The sequence below is a fragment of the Delphinapterus leucas genome, chromosome 1 (assembly GCF_059928025.1).
Source record: "Delphinapterus leucas isolate spDelLeu-1000000601 "Yukka" chromosome 1, BTC_Dleu_Yukka2, whole genome shotgun sequence".
Taxonomy (NCBI): domain Eukaryota; kingdom Metazoa; phylum Chordata; class Mammalia; order Artiodactyla; family Monodontidae; genus Delphinapterus; species Delphinapterus leucas.
The window spans coordinates 81,849,626-81,866,121 of record NC_143129.1 but is presented as its reverse complement, the minus strand read 5'-3'; the positions used below and the strand labels follow the sequence as shown (position 1 = coordinate 81,866,121).

Genomic DNA, 16,496 nt, shown 5'->3' with positions numbered 1-16,496 from the left:
CGGTCCAGAAACGTGCTCGGAGTACCCTCCCTAACCCCACCTAAATTCTACCCGGGGTCTCCTGGGCCCTGGTTCATCTCCACGCACCATTTCTTAGCTTGCCTCCTTCAGGAAATCTTTCATGATAAACCCCGGTGGGAGCGCAGCCATCCCAATTACTCGGGAGAGAGCTCAAGGCCAAGTTGAAGGCAGAGATTCTGGAGAAAAAGGGCTCAGAGCAGCCGACCGACTCCCGCCCCGCCCCCTCCGCGAGTAAAGTCAGGCAGCGGCTCGGGGACACAGCTGTATTGGGAAGGGGAGGCTCCTACACAGTAGGAGGAGGCACGTCCCAGGAGGCCCGAGGACTGTACACAACGGGCGTGGCGCAGCCCCGTCCGTCCGCCGTGCGGCCCGCCCGGGGCCCAGTCTGTGGAGGCCCAGAGGGGCGAGTTAAGGCAGCTTGGCTGAGGGAGGTGGGGGAGTAGGAGTGTGCCAGTTCCCCCCGAAAAGCTGGCTCACTGAGGGGGCGAGCTTCTCACCTCCCACTCCTCTCTCGAGGACAGGGGGAAAGACAGTCGGCAGTCAATAAATACACCCGGGGCGGGCGGGGACCCCGGGAGACTCTCAGAGTCCAGGAAGGCTGCAGGTGTGGAACAAGGAGAGAGGGATGTGATCTGTCCTTGGAGATGCGTCCACGCTCACGGCCTCTGAGGGCATGGGCCTCGAGGGTACCATTTGAGGCCTTGGAGCAGCTCCCTTTAAAAGTTAAAATGGTTGCCACTAGGGACGGCCGACTGCGAGGAAGGCCCGACGAGGGGAGGCTTCAGGGGCACCTGGGGCTTCTCGACGTCCACCCTCTTCAGGGCGCGGCCCCGGTGCCCCTCAGGCCGGCCCAGGTACAGGAGGTGTCTCCCGGTACCCCCGGAGTACCTGGAGGGGCCTCCCGAGGGGACTCGGGTGAGCAGCGCGGGGGGTGCACGGTGCGTGGAAAAGGGCAACCTCCGGCTGCCGCCCACCCCGAGCCGGGGAGCTGGGGCGGAGAGAGCAGGCCGGGTGGCGGGGGCCGGGCGCTTGCCCTCCGGGGGCACGTCCAGCCTCCGAGGCGTGGCACAGTCCCGGGGGAGCAGGCAGGGGCCGGCAAAGAGGGTGGGGGCGGGGGCGGGCTCGGGCGGCAGTGCCCGCGAGGTGAAAGGGGCGGCGGCCGGGGGCTCGACCTCCTTCCTGGGCGGCTGCGGGCCGTGCAGGTAGCGCAGCAGTTCCTCCAGGGTGGTGACTTCCACGGCCTGCCCGGGACAGCCGGGCGGCGGCGGCCTCACCAGCACGCGCGGCGCGGGGCCGCCCGCCGTGTTCCCGCCCCGGGCGCGGCCCCGGCCCTCCTTGGCGTTGTTCCCGTTCTGGTTCCACTCCCAGGGACCCCCGGCGTGGCGGAGGTGCTTGACCGGCAGCTCCGGCGTGGACTCCGGGGTGGGCAGGCAAGCCAGCTCCGGCGGGGGTACTCCCTCGGGAGGAGGCAGGAAGGTGGTGTAGAGCTGGGGTGTCTGTGCGCCCCCTCCGTCCTTGGACGTTGGCTGCGGCTCTGGGCCCGCCCCGTGCAGACGGGCCAAGCTGCGAAGGGATAGAGGGCGCGGGAGCCCCGCAGTCTCGATATCCTTGCTCCGACGTCTGTGGGCGTGGCGACAAGCGCAGGAGACCAGGAGGCCAGAGACCGAGGCGCCCAGGGCGAAGGCTGCGGCCACACAGGCCAGGAGGAGTGGGATGGGGACGGCGCGGGAGACTGAGGCTGCCGGGAGGTCCCGTCGCACGCCTGACGACCGAGAGGAAGGAGGGAGGAGGGAGGCTCAGGGAAGGTGGGCCAGCGGGATGGCAGGTTCCGAAGTGTCGCCTCTCTCCTGCTGCTGCTCAGCTCCAACGCAGCTTTGACCCTCTTTAGGAATCACCTCCCCTGACCCCTCAACACACACAACCCACCGAACTACCTTTCACACGCAAGCTAGAGCCTGGGCCTGGGGAGTCCCCATCCCAGCTCTGGCCCCTGTAGCCATGCCAAGAACAACTGCCAAACTCTGCCCGTGCTGAGGGAGGCGGGGCTGGGAGGGGAGGCTCCAAACAGGCATTATTAGTGAGCACCAAACAGCGATCAGTGAGGGGCTTAGAATTCTTCAAGAATCAGCATCCCTCCCAGCCAGCCCCCTTACCCTGAGTGTGAGCTCCAAGAGTGGAAGACTGGGGCCGGGGGTGGGCATCACTGGGGGGGCTTGGGGTCTCAGGGGAAGGGCCAGGACTCAGAAGCACTGGTGACAGAGACCAGGTCAGAGCCAGTGAGGCTCCTGCTCTCCACCTCTGATACCCATTGAGTGGCTTCCCGCACCCCCTTTGGAGCCCAAAGGTCCAGAAGTGCAGCCTTCATTTTCCTCTGGAAATGGGCGAGGGCTCACTATGCAAGGCACTCTTTCATTTATTTGTTCAAAAACTATCTGTTAAGCACCCTATTATGTGCCAAGCACTGAGCTATATGCTAGGTATTTGGAGGATGCTAACCCTTTTCTGAGACTCTCTCAGGGTGTCCAGGGTGCTGGTCTGCTGCTGCCATGGGGCACAGACTTGGGTGAGTGTGGGCTGAGCAAGGTGAAGTTGGGACAGTAGAACTCACCATAAGCAGAATCCCCTGTGCCAGACTGACTCCCAGTAGCTCCATCTATGAAAAAGGGAGAGAGAGGGTGAAGATAGGGGCAGAGGGAAGCCTCATGAAGAACTGATGGGCATGACTGTACCACAGAAGGAGAGAAAGACAAAAGCCCACACCTGGGATAGTGTCTATGGCCATCAGAGCCATGCGCAACAATGGCTACAGCTACCCCTGCCGCGTCTGTTTACCTTGGCAGTCATCATGCTCCATGGATTCCTGGTTCCCAGCTGGATGCACATCAATCCTAGGAGGAAATGGAGGTGGCTCAGTGCAGGTATACATCTTGCCCCCATCCCCCACCCTAGCCCTCAGCTTCCTCTCTTAGTGGGGAACTTTCTCCTCAGGAGATCCACGAGCCTCTCACTTACCCGCCAGGTCCCCTGATATCCACACAGCCTCTGGAGCTGTCCCATCCACAGTATGGGTCCTGAGAAGCCAGACAGCTCCTAGGGAAAACTGAGTCATGTGAGGCTGGGACCCTCTCCACCCTAATCACATTCCATTCCCCTGCCTCTTCCACTCTCACCCTGGCCTGCAGGAGGCTCTTAGCCTGATACTCCCATCCTATCCACCCCAATCCCTAGTCCAGTCCCTGGTTACTGCCCACCTGCAGAATGCTTGAGATACCCACCCCCAAACCATCCCCTGCGTTTCCCTGCCACCCACTATGCCTGTGTTCCTGTGTGCCTGCAGGCCCAGAGCCCACCCAGACAGGGCCTGACCTCAGGTCCCTCTCACCTCCGACAGGCCCCATGCCGGGCACATCGACTGAGAGGGAGGTAGATGATACAGCCAGAAAAAGCCACAAAGAGCCTGTGACCTTCGGTGTCCAGCTCCAGCCCTGTAACCCGCCGTGCTGTTTGGGCTGCCCGCTTCCCACTGCACCTAGGGTGAGGCCAGAAGGAATCAGAGATGGAGCAGGTGAGGCTCCTTTTTCCCTGGGTGAGTTAAAGAACAGAAGCGGGGGAGGCATACAAGCAACTGAGTACAACTCATAGGGCTACTCTGCCCCAACACAGTGTCCAGCTTCTCGCCAAGGCCCTCTCTCTTCCCCACAACTTCCAATATTGGAGTCCCCACCCCATCCCTATATCCCCATCTACCACTCCACATCCCATCCCTGCTCTGCAGGGGGCCTGCTGGACAAAGGGCTCACCGGGAGGGGCTGTAGGCATCGATCTCTTCCAACAGAATGGGCTCAGGGCCCCCAGATTGCCCCCATGGGGGCAGCACCTTCAGCACTGTCCCATCGTTGGAGCCAAGGAACAGGACTGTGGTATTACTGTAAGGACCAGCCATGCCATCCACAGCTACCTGGGTCAGTAGGGCCCTGGAGGGATAGGCCTCAGGTCAGGACAACCTGACCAGTGGAAGCTTGAGTGTTTCAAGGACAGCGCATGTGTCTGGGTACCCCCTTCTCTGCCCTTCCCCCAGCCCAGTGTTTCCTTCTTAGCTCTCTCCCTTCCACTTTCACGGGTTCTTCCTCCTACCAATATGATTTACCTTGTGGGGTCAGGGAAAGACTAGCTGAGGCGGGGAAGGCAGTGGTCAGCATTTTCTAGCCCCATACCTGCTGGTGAAGGTAAGCAGAGGTTGATGGGTGGCAGGTGGCACGGCAGGGTCCAGGAGTGGGTGAGCCTTGATGAAGGTCAGGACATCATCAGGGAGGTCTCGAGAAGAGGGGAACAATGCAGCTACACCTACTCCTGCACAGGATCCTGGCCTGGTGGACACAAAGGAAGAGGGAGCCTTAGGGCAGGGAGCTGGGGCTTAGTTAGGCTCTGTGACCACCACCTACCCACTGCTCCCAAACATGATTGGTAACCCTTGTTCCGCCTACACGCAGACATTCACACTACTGCTTCCCTTCCCTGCTGCCAACCCTCTACAGCCCCCTCCCCAGGCCTTGGACACCTTGCCCTCTCCTCATAATCCCATTTGGGGAGCAGACACTGCTTGTTTCTACCTCCACAAAGGCCACGCCCACCCTGCGTACCTGGGGGAGGGGACCCTGTCCTCAGACACAGGGGTCCAGGCCCCATCCAGACTCCTCTGCTCCTTGAACTTTCCCTCAAACCCACGCTCAATATCATCCAGGTAGAAGGCACAGACCGCAGAGCCGGGGATGCTGAGGGAGCCAGAAAAGGATGCGGGCTAGGTGCTGGAAGGGACAGCACAGTTCCTCCTAGGTAAGACATGGCAGCTCCCCTTCATATACCGTATTAGGGCAGAGCCTGAGAGGGTGGGGCAGCCCCTGGGGGCCACGCTAGGAGAAAAACGGTGGGCAGAACAGCCAACTGGCTTTGAATGGAGCTTCCGCTCACTGCCCTCATCAATAGGCGTTGAGAGAGGAACCTGGATGCTGGTGGGGCAGGGGACAGATTGGGCCACATTGGTTAGTCTGGTACCAACCTATTGGTCTGGGTGGTGAAGACCCCAAAGAGAGCAGAGCGGCCATACAAGTTCACAGGCCCTGTCAAGGCCTGTAAGACGTCAAAATAGAAGGTAGAGTCCCCAGGGACAGAGCAGTTGAGCCGCAGCTTCAGGAAAGATGTCCAGTGGCGGTCCAAGGCCCGAGGTGAGCCGCCCATGTCACGCTTACACACACGGGCCACACGGGAGAACTGTACCTGTGCGTGGGAGAGTTGGAGACGAGGAGAACGGTGAGAGAGAGCCCCAGGGCCAGCAGGGTGAGAGCAATGTGGTGAGTTAGAGCACCAAGAGACAAATGTTAGGGGCACAGCAAAGGAAGGGTGTGGTCGGTCAATGGGGGTCAAGGTGAGGGACCTAGCAGGATGCGGGGGCAGAGGCCTGGGGGCTACTCCAAGTTGGGGGCCTCAGAGTCCAGGGGATTGCATTGTGGAGATTAGGGCCAGGAGCCCCTAATCTCCCCTGAATTACTGGCTCCTCACCATCCAGCAGAGCCCTCTAGCTACCCACCCCTGGTGCCCACTTCCTTACCCTCCCCAGCCGGGCGTCCTCCACAGAGACTTCTCGGAAGAAGAAGTAGACATGGTCTCCATGCTCCAAAGCATGGACAAAGTGTGGCTCTGAAGGGGGAGTGACAGGAAAGGTACGGAAGAGAAACTACACCTGTTCAGAAACTCCTGGCCCCCCACAGCCTCTCCCCTCTGCATACATGCTCACCATTACCACCATCTGCCTGCCATCGACCGCCCCCTGCACCTCCTCCCCAAGAGCAGCCTCCCTGCCCTAGGCCTGCCCTGACCTCGGAGCCACTTGGAGTCGTACTTGGCGGAGCGGAGTGGGGGCTGAGGCCCAAGGCTTCTGTAAACCACAGCATCACTGGCCTGGAAATCCGCGGCTGTGGCTGAATACAGGCTGCCCTCTGGAGGGGTAGGGTGGGGTCAGGGGAGGGCTCAGGGATCTGTATCTTGGCTCTTCTTGGGCCTCCCACACCCCTCCCTTGGCCTGACCTTGGCCCCTACCTTAACCCTCCACTCAGGAGCATGGGGGAAAGACCAAATTAGGAAAGGGGCTAACGTGGGAGTTCCCTCCGGCCACATGCCTGCTGCTCACATGCCCAGGTGCATACCTGCAAAGACGGCCACGTTGGACTGGGTGGCATCAAAGGGGCATCGAGCCTGCCCGCTCAGCTCCTCACCCTCCTGCTGCAGCGAAGTTATCTGGAGGCAGAGGAAACAGGTTCTTGGACCCCTTGGGGTGTTGCAAGTCTGGCTCCATAGCCCACTTCCTCATGTCCCCTTGCCTCCTTGCTCCACCCCTTCCTGACCCCTCCCCTCTGGGCACTCCTGTTCCCCTACCCCTGCTGGTCCATCCCCACTGAACTGATTGCCCAGCTTGGGTTCTTCTCCCACTCCAGTCCTGATGCCCCGCCCTCGCCTTTGTACCCCATAGCTGCGGCACACGGGGCTGAATGAGTTCGTTCCACAGGCAAGGAGTGTCTGGGAGTCCCAGGGAACGAGAACACGAATGTAGTTGTAGCACTCGTCCTAGAAAATCCAGAATTCTCGGTCAGTGACGGGGCTCCCCGGGACTGGGACGGGGTGGGGGTCACAGGAAGTAGGGCTGCTCCACTTGAGCCAGGCAGAGCAGTGTGGGGTGAAGTCCCAACTAAGCTACCTACTCCTAGTCCTCTGGCCTTGGGCAAGTTCTTTGGCCTCTCAGAGCCTCACTTTCCTTTTGTGTGAGGTGTGTAAAGGAAGCTAAAAATCATGAATTCCCTTTCCTGTACATTTTCCTCTGTGGACCAAGATGAGAGAAGTGAGGGGAAATGGGCACAGAGGAGGCCACTTAGACAGAGCCTAGAGGCAGGGTCATCTCCTTCCCTCAAGATTCTCATCCCACTCCTCACCGTCAGCTTCCCCCGCACGGCACAGTTCTCCATGTCTTGACTCCTCCATGTTAGATACTGGCGGGAGAAGTAGAAGGGGAAAAATCATGGGCAACCTGGAACCACCTCACATTATGCCTCCTCTTGGAGTCTTCTACCTACCCACTTGATCCCGGTTAGAACTTTCCCAGCCTCATCTCCATGCCTCAACCTCCTCCCACACAGCCCCTCACCTTGTTGGGCACTAGCCCCTCCCCTTCTTCTTGGGCTTGAAGATCGAAGGAGAAAACGTGATCCCTGAAGAGGCAGGCAAGGAGGAATCAGAGCCAAGCCATGGATCCCCACCTGAACTCCTGAGCCTCCCACCTTGCCCGTGTTCAGCTGCTCAGGGACAAACAGTGCCCTCTCTCCTCCCCCTTACTCCACAACTTGGCAGTTGTGCTCTGGGTCCTAGCATGCCCATGTCCCATGGCTTATACACCTGCATGTGTCCCCTGCAAGATGTTGCAGTGGCCATGCAGGTCCCATGCCTGCCCAGCAGCAGGCCTGTCAGCCCCACAATGGTGCCACAGCCAGTTTACCGCGCAGCCACTAGCAAGGTCCGGTTCAAGGTCAGGAATCTCTGAAAGTCCAGCCCAAGTTCTGCAACCACAGCGTCATCTTCCAGGCCCCGGAACCAGGATAATGGGGAAATACCTAGAAGGCACAGAGAGGTGGGTGCTGAGGGCCAGCCAGAATACCACGTACTCCCTCAACACCCTCTCCAACCAGATGAAACCCAGCCACAGACATAAAATGGATATGTGAGATGAGTTGTGAGGTATTAATAAAGCTATTAATAAGGCTATTAATAAATGTAATACCAGCTAACTCTGAGCACTTAACCTCTGCCAAGCACTATGTTAGCATGTTAGATGCATTGTCTCAACAACCCTATGAGGTAGGTACTAACATTGGCCCCATCTTACAGATGAGGAACCTGAGGCTTAAAGCCATTAAGAAATTTGCACAGCTCATTTAGCTTGGAAGTGGCAGGCACCCCAACTGAGATCCAGGTCTGTCTGACTCCAGAATTGAGCCCAACCCCTTCTTGGAACTGCCTTAGGGCTAGCAATTCCCTTTCACTCCCACATTGTACACTGTCCCATGTGGACCATTTACTCACCCCATTTCTCCCAGCCCTCTCTTTGCACCCTCCCCTCAAGGCTCTTCACAGGCCACCTCAGCCCTCCAAGGTTTCTGCCTCCTCTGACCAACTCCAGCATCCACCTGGCCTGATCATGGAAACCACAGTCATCAGCGTTCAAAGGGACCCCAGAGTTCAGAGAGAGATGATTTAACATTCGTATGGTGCTTCGAACCACGTCTGGCACATGTGTTTGCTGCTCTTATCTATCCCCCAACAGTTACTCCCAATAACCTAACTGCCATTCCTTCATCCTGAAAATTACTCTAAATCCTGCATATATAACAGGAACTTGCAAACAGATAAAGGTCCTTCTCAGAAAAAGTTGGCTGGTGGTTTCCCTCACAGTGGGACCTAGACTTGGTAGTGATAACGTGGTGGAGAGGGAGGTAAGAAGTGTTGGGAACCACTGAATTAGTCCCAAGCCTTCATTTTGTAGCTAATAATAATAGCAAACATATATAACTCATTTACTTTGTGCCAGACAGTGTTCTCAGAACTTTACCTGTATTACCTCATTTAATCCCTAAATAACTCTATGAGGTAGAATACTATTATTAGTAGTATTTTTTTTTTGGCTGCACTGCATGGCTTGCAGGATCTTAGTTCCCCAACCAGGGATTGAACCCGGGCCACCACAGTGAAAGCACCGAGTCCTAACCATTGGACCACCAGGGAACTCCCGGTAAAATACTATGACTACCTTCATTTTGCAGACGAGGAGACTGAGGCATAGAAAGGTTAAATAACTTGAAGAGCTCACACAGCTAGTGAGCAGCTTAGCAGGGATTCAAACCTGCTAAGGTCTGGTCTGGCCGAGAGTCCACATTCTTTATCACTGAACAATGCTGCCCGGAAGTGAAGGAAGTAGGCCCACAGATGAGAAGTGACGGACCTGAGGTGCCAGCTCACTCTACCTGTCTTCTCCCCTTTTCTGGTCAGGCTCTTTGCTTCCTTGAGACTGAGAGCCTTCCTGCACCTTGCCACCCACACAAGGGGTCTCAGTGTCTACCTGCCAAGACTGAGTGCTGAGCTCATATAGAGGGGGTGAGGTACCAAACACTCACCTTGCAGGTCAGAGGTCAGCAGAGGGAGGGGGTCCTGGGGAAAGGCAGCCTGGGTGTGGGGAAGTGAGAGCAGCAACAGCAGTAGCAGCAAGGGCATGAAGCGGGGGTCACGGGGCATCCTGTGTGGGGCAGCTCAGGCCCCAGGGGGTGCCCCCTCACCCATATGCTGGCCCTGAAAGAGAAGACAGAAAAGTGGGGGAAGGGGCCATATTTCCTCCACCTTCTGAAGCAGGCGGACCCCTTCCCAGGTCTATCACCAGAAGACCCAGTGCAGTAGGGAGAAGAAACCTCTCTCTGGCACTACCTCAGTCCCAGCCAGCTGTCACTGTCACTCAAGGCCCTTCCCTGTCCAACTGGCCCAAACTGGCTGGTACGAAGCCTGCCAGCATGACCCCAGGTAAGGACAGGAACCGCCTGCTCCCCCTCCCAGCCTTCTCACTCAGCCTTTTCTCCTCTCTCCTGACTGGGCCTGGGACATTCAGTAGGTGACACCTCGTGGCCCCCCTCTTGCTAACCTCTTCTCAGCTATAATTAGACACTGAAGCCTTAAAATTATAAATAGTGACTCCTTGGCACTGGGGAGGAGGAAGAGGGCACCATGTCTGCCTCCCCCCTCCCTCACGGACCCCCATGGCACCCGGGAGCAATTTAGGCGCTGTGCCCTGGTAGAGGCAGCTGCGAAGCAGCCATCATTGTCTAGGGTTGAGGAAGAACAGAGTGGGGGAGGCAGCCTAGGGGTCTTTGTCCTGGTCTAAGCTCACGCTTCTGGGGCCCTTCCCATGGCTAGGGAGAAGCTGAGTGAGTAGGGAGGGGAGTGGGGGAGGGGGGCTGTCTTAGCCAAAAATGAATCTGCATCAAAGCCAGATCAGAGGCTAAATTTAGCTCTGGCCGCAGCTGTCTGCCCGACCACTGTGCCCCCTCCCAGCCTGCCTAGCCCCCTGTTCCCTCCCTGACTCCAAAGAACCACTGCATGTGCTTAATGTGGGGAAGAGCAGACCCACCCGCTACGAGGAGCCAGGCATAGAAGGGGCTATACTGGTGAGGCGATATGGCTGAACATGTCTCTCCTTCCCTTCCCTTCCCTCTTCGGACTGCCTTGGAATGAAAATATAAATAATTCAATGACAGCCAGGCGATTGTAGCCCAAAGTCCAGGAGGAGATAGATATGGTGGCAGGGACAGTGAGACAGCCCTCCTTCCCACCCATCAGCTTCCATCAGCCTCCCACAGCCAAGCTGACCCTGGCTGGAACCCACAGTGGGAGGTGTACACCAGCTTCCTGCCTTCCCCTGAAGTTGAAGTGAAAGGCTGAGTAGGCTCGGGAAATCAGGTCAGGAAGGGTGAGACTCCTTCCTTTCTGTGAACAGACAGTTACCTTCACTAATCCTTAGTTGCCTGTCCCACCATGTCCCCTAAAGAAGAGACCCTGGGCTTCCAGGCTTAGCCCATTCCATCTCCCCAACAACTCCACTCTCGGAGCCAGGACCCAAGTGTACCCCATCCCCAGTCCAGCATCACTGGTGGGGAGGCTGACGCCAGATGGGGTCCCAAGAGAGCTGGAGGAGGGTAAGGGGTAGGAGCACCTAATGATGACCCCCTCCCCAGGGGCAGAGCAGTCAGCTAGCTAAAGACCCTCTGGTGCTGAAAGGCCAAGCCTCCCTCTGCCACCCCCGCCCCATGCTTCGGATGTTGGTGCTCCCAGGGGAAGAGAAAGGGACACAGCTTGTCTCCTATCCTCCCCCTCCTGCCCACCCCCCCACAGGTTGCCCTGGGCAACTGGTATCTTCACCCAGGAAACAACTTCAGTCTCAGGCAAGTGGGGAGAACAGTCAGACCCTCTTTCTGCTCCCAGGCCATGCCTGTTTCCATCCCCTGCCCTCAGAAGCTGTTGCCCTTTCCTTACCTGTGGTGGTGACTCCTGTGGGGGTTTGAGGGGGATAGGAGACCTCTGACCTGATGGAAGAAGGGACAGAAGGAGGGAAGAGGCTGAGCTATACCTCCTTACCACATCCAATAAAAGTGAATGTGAACATTCAGGAGAAGTCTAATGAAGCTAGGGTAGGGGAGATGCTGCCCTGGGAGTGGGGGGCACATTGACATTGAGCCTGATTACAAAGGTGCTGGCTGCTTCATGCCCAGAGATGTGAGGGCAGGGGCTGGGGCTGGCCCCTACCCAGAAACTCCTGGAACTGCAGGACCAGTCTTGGGAAAAGGGGTGACTGGGAGAGTTTGGAGGGCATGACGACCACTCCCACATTAAAACCTTCAGAATCCAGCAGGCTTCTTAGCAAAAGCTCCCTAGCTGGGGACAATAGAGGCTAATTTGCATCTCATTTGCATGCTCTTCATTTCTAGGCAAAATGCTCTGATAGCAAGCACCCCCAGCCCCTTCCTTCTTCCCTGAGAGCAGTCCCTGCCTCCCTCCCACCCAATCTCTCTCCACCCTACCCCCCACCTTAGACTGGATTAGTCCAGCCTCTAAAAACACTTGGTTGGCCATTGCATTGGCCCCCTAGACTTAACTATGACATATCTTTAAGGGGGCTTCCCATAGCTGATTTTAGGGAGCAGCATCTGAGCGGCCCCCATCTGACCCCTGGCTTGGGGAAAGGCTTACCCTGCCGGGACCAATCCCAGCTGCTTCATACCCCCCATTTGGAGCGAATGGGGGAGGCCTGGCCGGCTCTTTCTCCCCTTCCTAGGTTCTCCCCTTGCTGAGAAGAGGAAACAGCCCTTCTGTCTCCTCCTGGCCCCGCAGCCACCTCTGGGGAGTGGCCCGGGTCAAAGCCAGATTCTAGCGGGGGCTGGGGAAGGGATGGAGAAGGGGAGACTGGGCGGGGGACAATAGCAGGAAGCCCTCGGGCTGGTCGCCCGCCCCAGTCCACCTTCCTCTAAGGAGCGGGGGGGCGCGCCAAGGAGCCTCACGGAACGGGCACGTTCCCTTCTCCAAGACAGTTCCCCCCCACCCTTAGCTCTCAGCCCCAGGCTTGCTACCTACCCTCCCTCCCACCCAGCCCCCAACGAGGATAATCCAGGTGTCTAGAGCCTCGCATGAGGTGGGCCTGAGGCCAGGGGCTCTACGTGTCTCCCCCTCACTGGATCTGGGGCTCCGAGAGGGGCGGGTAGGAGAGTCTGGGCCGGGACCGGGTCCCAGAGCCACGTTAGCGGGAGGAGGGGCTGGAGGGGCCTGCAGGCGCAGACCGAATGGGGATGGGAGCGGGGGTTGGGAAGTGGAGGCGGGTCTCCGAGGCCAGGGAAACAGGGCCAGAGGCTTGGAACCGATGAGGGCGGGCCTGGGGCCAGGGCTGAGCGGGTCCGCGGGCTCGAGATGCAGTCGCCAGCTGGGCTCTCCTCCTTGGGAGACCTCGGTCTAACAAAGCCCCAGGGCGAGTGGGGTGAAGGAAGGATATGGGCACTAGGACCGGTGTTTCTCAGGGGCCCCATTCCCGACTCTATGCCCAAGCCAACCCCCTGGGAGGTGCTCAGACTCCCGCTTGCACAAGGACAGAGGTGCAGCTGTAACACCAAAGTCTGGAACGACGTGTTCCCCTTCCCATCCCTGCAGGGGCAACGAGAGGGTCCAGTTCTCCACGGGTCTCGAAGCCTTAATTTCTCTGCTGGAGAGGAAAGAGACCAGGTTTTCCACCCTCTGTACGGTGCGCGCCTCAAATAATCCCTTTCGCGCTCCCCAATCCAAGGGATGCGACTCAGAGAAGCCGGGTCGCAAGAGGTGCCCAGACCCTGCGCCCCACAGTCCCATGACGGGGCTCGGCCACGGTCCCCTCTTCCCTCCACGCACCCCAACTCCGCTGACCCTCTCCGTCAACCAAGCACACATCGCTCTGGCACCCTCCCAGGCGGGTCCCTCTGGTACTTCGGAAGCTTGCCCCCAGCCTTAGGCGCCCCGATCCTCCCCGACGCCCTGCAGCCCCAGCCCTGCTCCGGGGTACTTGCTCCGAGATCCGGGTCAGTGGAATAGAGATCTCAGCGGGCGGGCAGCGGCCGCGCACCGCGCCGAGTTCGCAATCGGTGGTTGGGGCTCTAGCGAGACGTGATGAATGTCTGAATTGGATGGAGCTTGGATCTGGGCTCCCGGGCGCTGTCAGGTCGGGTGAGCCCTGGGTCCCAGTCGCAAACCCCACTCCCGCCGCGGCTCCGCGGAGGAAAACAATGCGACCGCCCGGAGCTCTGGGCCGGGCCCCAGCCGCCCCGCCCGCCTCCTGGCCGGACCCGCCTCCGGCCCGCCTCGGGGTCTGCACAACTAATCCGACTCTCGGAGGCCGGCTAGACACCGCCTTCTCGACACCTCTCCACCAATAGCCCTCGGAGGAGGAGGGGCGCCAGGAGCACCGCCCACCGAGAAGGCCTGGCCGGGAGGTTGAGCCGGAGACCAAAGCCAGGCGCGAGATCCACGGACAGTCGCTGAGACCCGGACAGAGGAGGGGGTCACACGCTTTAACATGGAGAGGCCCTGGGGAGAAATCTCACAACAAGAGAGGAAGGAACAGCAGCTGGGAGGAGAGACAGGAAACCCGAGGACCTCGGCTGGGCTGGGCTGTCAGAGCCGGCGTGACCCTCCCTCTCTCCTTTCTCCTCTCCAATGTCTTTGGCTACCTTGCTCCTGGGTACACCTCTCCCCTACTCTGCCCCCAAACCTCTGTTCCTCCTCTCTACTCTTTTTAAATCAACCCCTTTATTTCTTCCCATGTGCCTCCTCTGGTTCATCCTGACCCAGATAAGGGAGGCCTAGCATGCACTTGAAGACTTGAGGCCTGGGAAGGGAAAGGAAGATGTCGCCAGGAAGTTTTCCTTACCCCCATCATCTCCCCTCCCACCCCTACTGTCAAAGCAAGATGGGGTTGGGCCAGTTGGCTAGGAGCTAAGGAGCCAGGAACCAGGGTGGCCAGCAGTGAGGATGTTGGTTGATGGAAGAGGACAGGTGAGTGGGGCTGAAACCAAAAGAGAGATGTGGAGATCGGGACCAACTGACCCAGAGAGTCACACAGGAAGAGGAGCAACACGGAGACCTGAAAGAGGGAAAGTAACCAGCTGCCCCAGCACCACATAGACTTACTGCCCCGCAGACAAGGATTAGTGATGTCCGGTCTTTCCTCAGAGGGCCCTGGACATCCCTCCAAACAGCAGAACTAACTGCTCCTTCTCCATCCCCACCCTCCATAAAGACCCTTTGATTCCAGGAATGTCAGTGGGGAGGAAGAATGAGGCTACTTCAAACATCACTGCTTGGCTCCCACCTGCTAAGATTCTTCCCTGTGTGGGGACTGGGACAAAAGACGTTCTCAAAATTTCTAGGATAGTGGGTGGCATGGGAGACATTGAGATTATTGGATAGTTTTATATCTAAGCGGGCACACACACACACACACACACACAAAAACATGGCCTGGTCTCTGGACTGAAGGAAAAGAGGGGCAGGGGTTTGCTACTTCCGGACAGTCTTTAATGGACTGAGATCAGGGTGGGTAGCATCACTGACTGGGCTAAGCCCCAAAGTAAGCAAGAGATATAAACATATACACACACAATCACAGAGACAGAAATGGAAGGTGAACCAATGAGATAAACAGAATCAGAAACAATGGAACAATACTTACACAAAGTTAACTGCAGGGGGGTCTTGGGTCCAATGTAATTCAGTGGTCAGTCGGGGCTGTTTTAAAGGCTGGAAAGAGGTTTTTGGGAGAAAGACACCTCAAAATATAGAGGCACTCAGAGATTGAAAGAAATGTCCCCAGCTCCTAGCACAGGGCTTAGATATTAAAATATGTGCTTATTGAATAGATTAGTGAATGGGGATTAAGGTATAACTCATTTAAAGTTTTAGGGTCCAACTAAAATCTCAATTCAATCCAATACATATTAAGCACTTACTTCAAATACAACCCACTGTGGGATATAGTCCCAGTCTTTAAGAAAATGACCATGTATTTGAACTAAAACAAGACTTATATGTACTAAATGATTAAAAAGCAATACCAAGGGACTTCCCTGGTGGCGCAGTGGTTAAGAATCCGCCTGCCAATGCAGGGGACACCTGTTCGAGCCCTGGTCTGGGAAGATCCCACATGCCGTGGAGCAACTAAGCCTGTGCGCCGCAACTACTGAGCCGTTGTGCTACAACTACTGAAGCCCACGCCTGTGCTCCACAACAAGAAAAGCCAATGCAATGAGAAGCCAATGCACCACAACAAGGAGTAGCCCCCACTCGCCACATCTAGAGAAAGCCTGTGTGCACCAATGAAGACCCAATGCAGCCAAAAGTAAATTTAAAAAATAAAAATAAAAAAATACCAAGTCTCAAAAAAAAAAGCCCCGCCCCAAAGCTACATTGAATGTAATTCATAAATGAAAGAAAAGACAATAAGTGCTCTTCATAATAACTGCAGGGAAAGATGTTGGATACATTTTATCACGGAGGCAGGGAGAACTTTGGTGGGAGTTGGCTTGGTGCAAAAGAAAGGAGAAAATCTTCCAAAGAAGATACTTTCAGCAAAAGCTTTTACTTGGTAAACATGGAGCCTGAAGCATGGATAGCAAAAGGGCCTGTGTGATTGATATGTAAGAGAGATACTAGTTAGAAGCAGAGGACAGGGGAAGAGGGAGACAAACTATGGAAGGCCTGGAATACCAAGGTGAGTAGGTTAAAAAATTTGATAGGAAAAGGACATAATTTCGAGTTCTTGAATAAAGGTTTTACTGTCAAAATGCTTTATTTTAGCAAGATAAGGAGACCTTCTGGTGAGAAAACAGGAAGGTTCAAGGATGAGGGGAGAGAGGCAGTGAGACAAGGATGGTGGCATTGGGTATGGAAAGAAATGGAAGAGCCTTAGAGCTGTTTCAAAGGACAAATCCTACTCCCCAGGGTCTTCTGGAGAAAATCACAGTCCCACAGATTGGAGCCTTTAATAAACTCAGGATCTCCAAGCTTGGAAAATTACCCTCTCCCAACCCCTACAAGTAGCTGTGTGAAATCCTTTCTCAAGTTCCTTTCCTCACAGCTTCCTTGCTCATCTTAGCAGAACCCACATCCATCTTCAGAGAAAAATAGAGATAATAAAGTGAGCATCCTACCCACATTTTGCCCTCTAGAGCATTCTCACATCTCTCTCATCCCAGCAGGTGGGGCATCTGTACTGCTTGTCTAAGGTTCACCTTTTGGCTTTACTGTAAGCTCCATTCACACAGGGCCCAGCAGTCTAGTCTCTCTCACCGCAGTTATCCTTTGCAGTCAGCACAGTGCCT

The 16,496-nt window shown here is 56.7% G+C and overlaps 1 protein-coding gene across 2 annotated transcripts; it reads right to left on the bottom strand.

The window, feature by feature from the left end:
- Positions 1–135: 135 nt before the first annotated feature.
- SEMA6C (semaphorin 6C) lies at positions 136–12,246 on the bottom strand. 2 transcript variants are annotated; one of them, XM_089915883.1, is made up of 20 exons: positions 11,851–12,246; positions 11,137–11,186; positions 9,234–9,405; positions 7,562–7,676; positions 7,214–7,277; positions 7,002–7,058; positions 6,538–6,639; positions 6,222–6,312; positions 5,895–6,014; positions 5,627–5,715; positions 5,078–5,295; positions 4,662–4,793; positions 4,236–4,388; positions 3,822–3,995; positions 3,404–3,550; positions 3,034–3,111; positions 2,854–2,909; positions 2,630–2,674; positions 2,175–2,270; positions 136–1,783 (listed from the first exon to the last, which is right to left on the bottom strand). In XM_089915883.1, exons 3-20 carry the CDS (start codon positions 9,349–9,351, stop codon positions 738–740), a joined length of 2,901 nt encoding a protein of 966 aa, XP_089772009.1. In that variant the 5' UTR covers positions 9,352–9,405; positions 11,137–11,186; positions 11,851–12,246; the 3' UTR covers positions 136–737. The 2 variants fall into 2 exon arrangements, with proteins under 2 accessions (XP_089772009.1, XP_089772006.1); XM_089915880.1 differs by lacking the exons at positions 2,175–2,270; positions 11,137–11,186; positions 11,851–12,246 and having other exon boundaries at positions 9,234–10,727.
- Between the last annotated feature and the right edge of the window lie 4,250 nt (positions 12,247–16,496).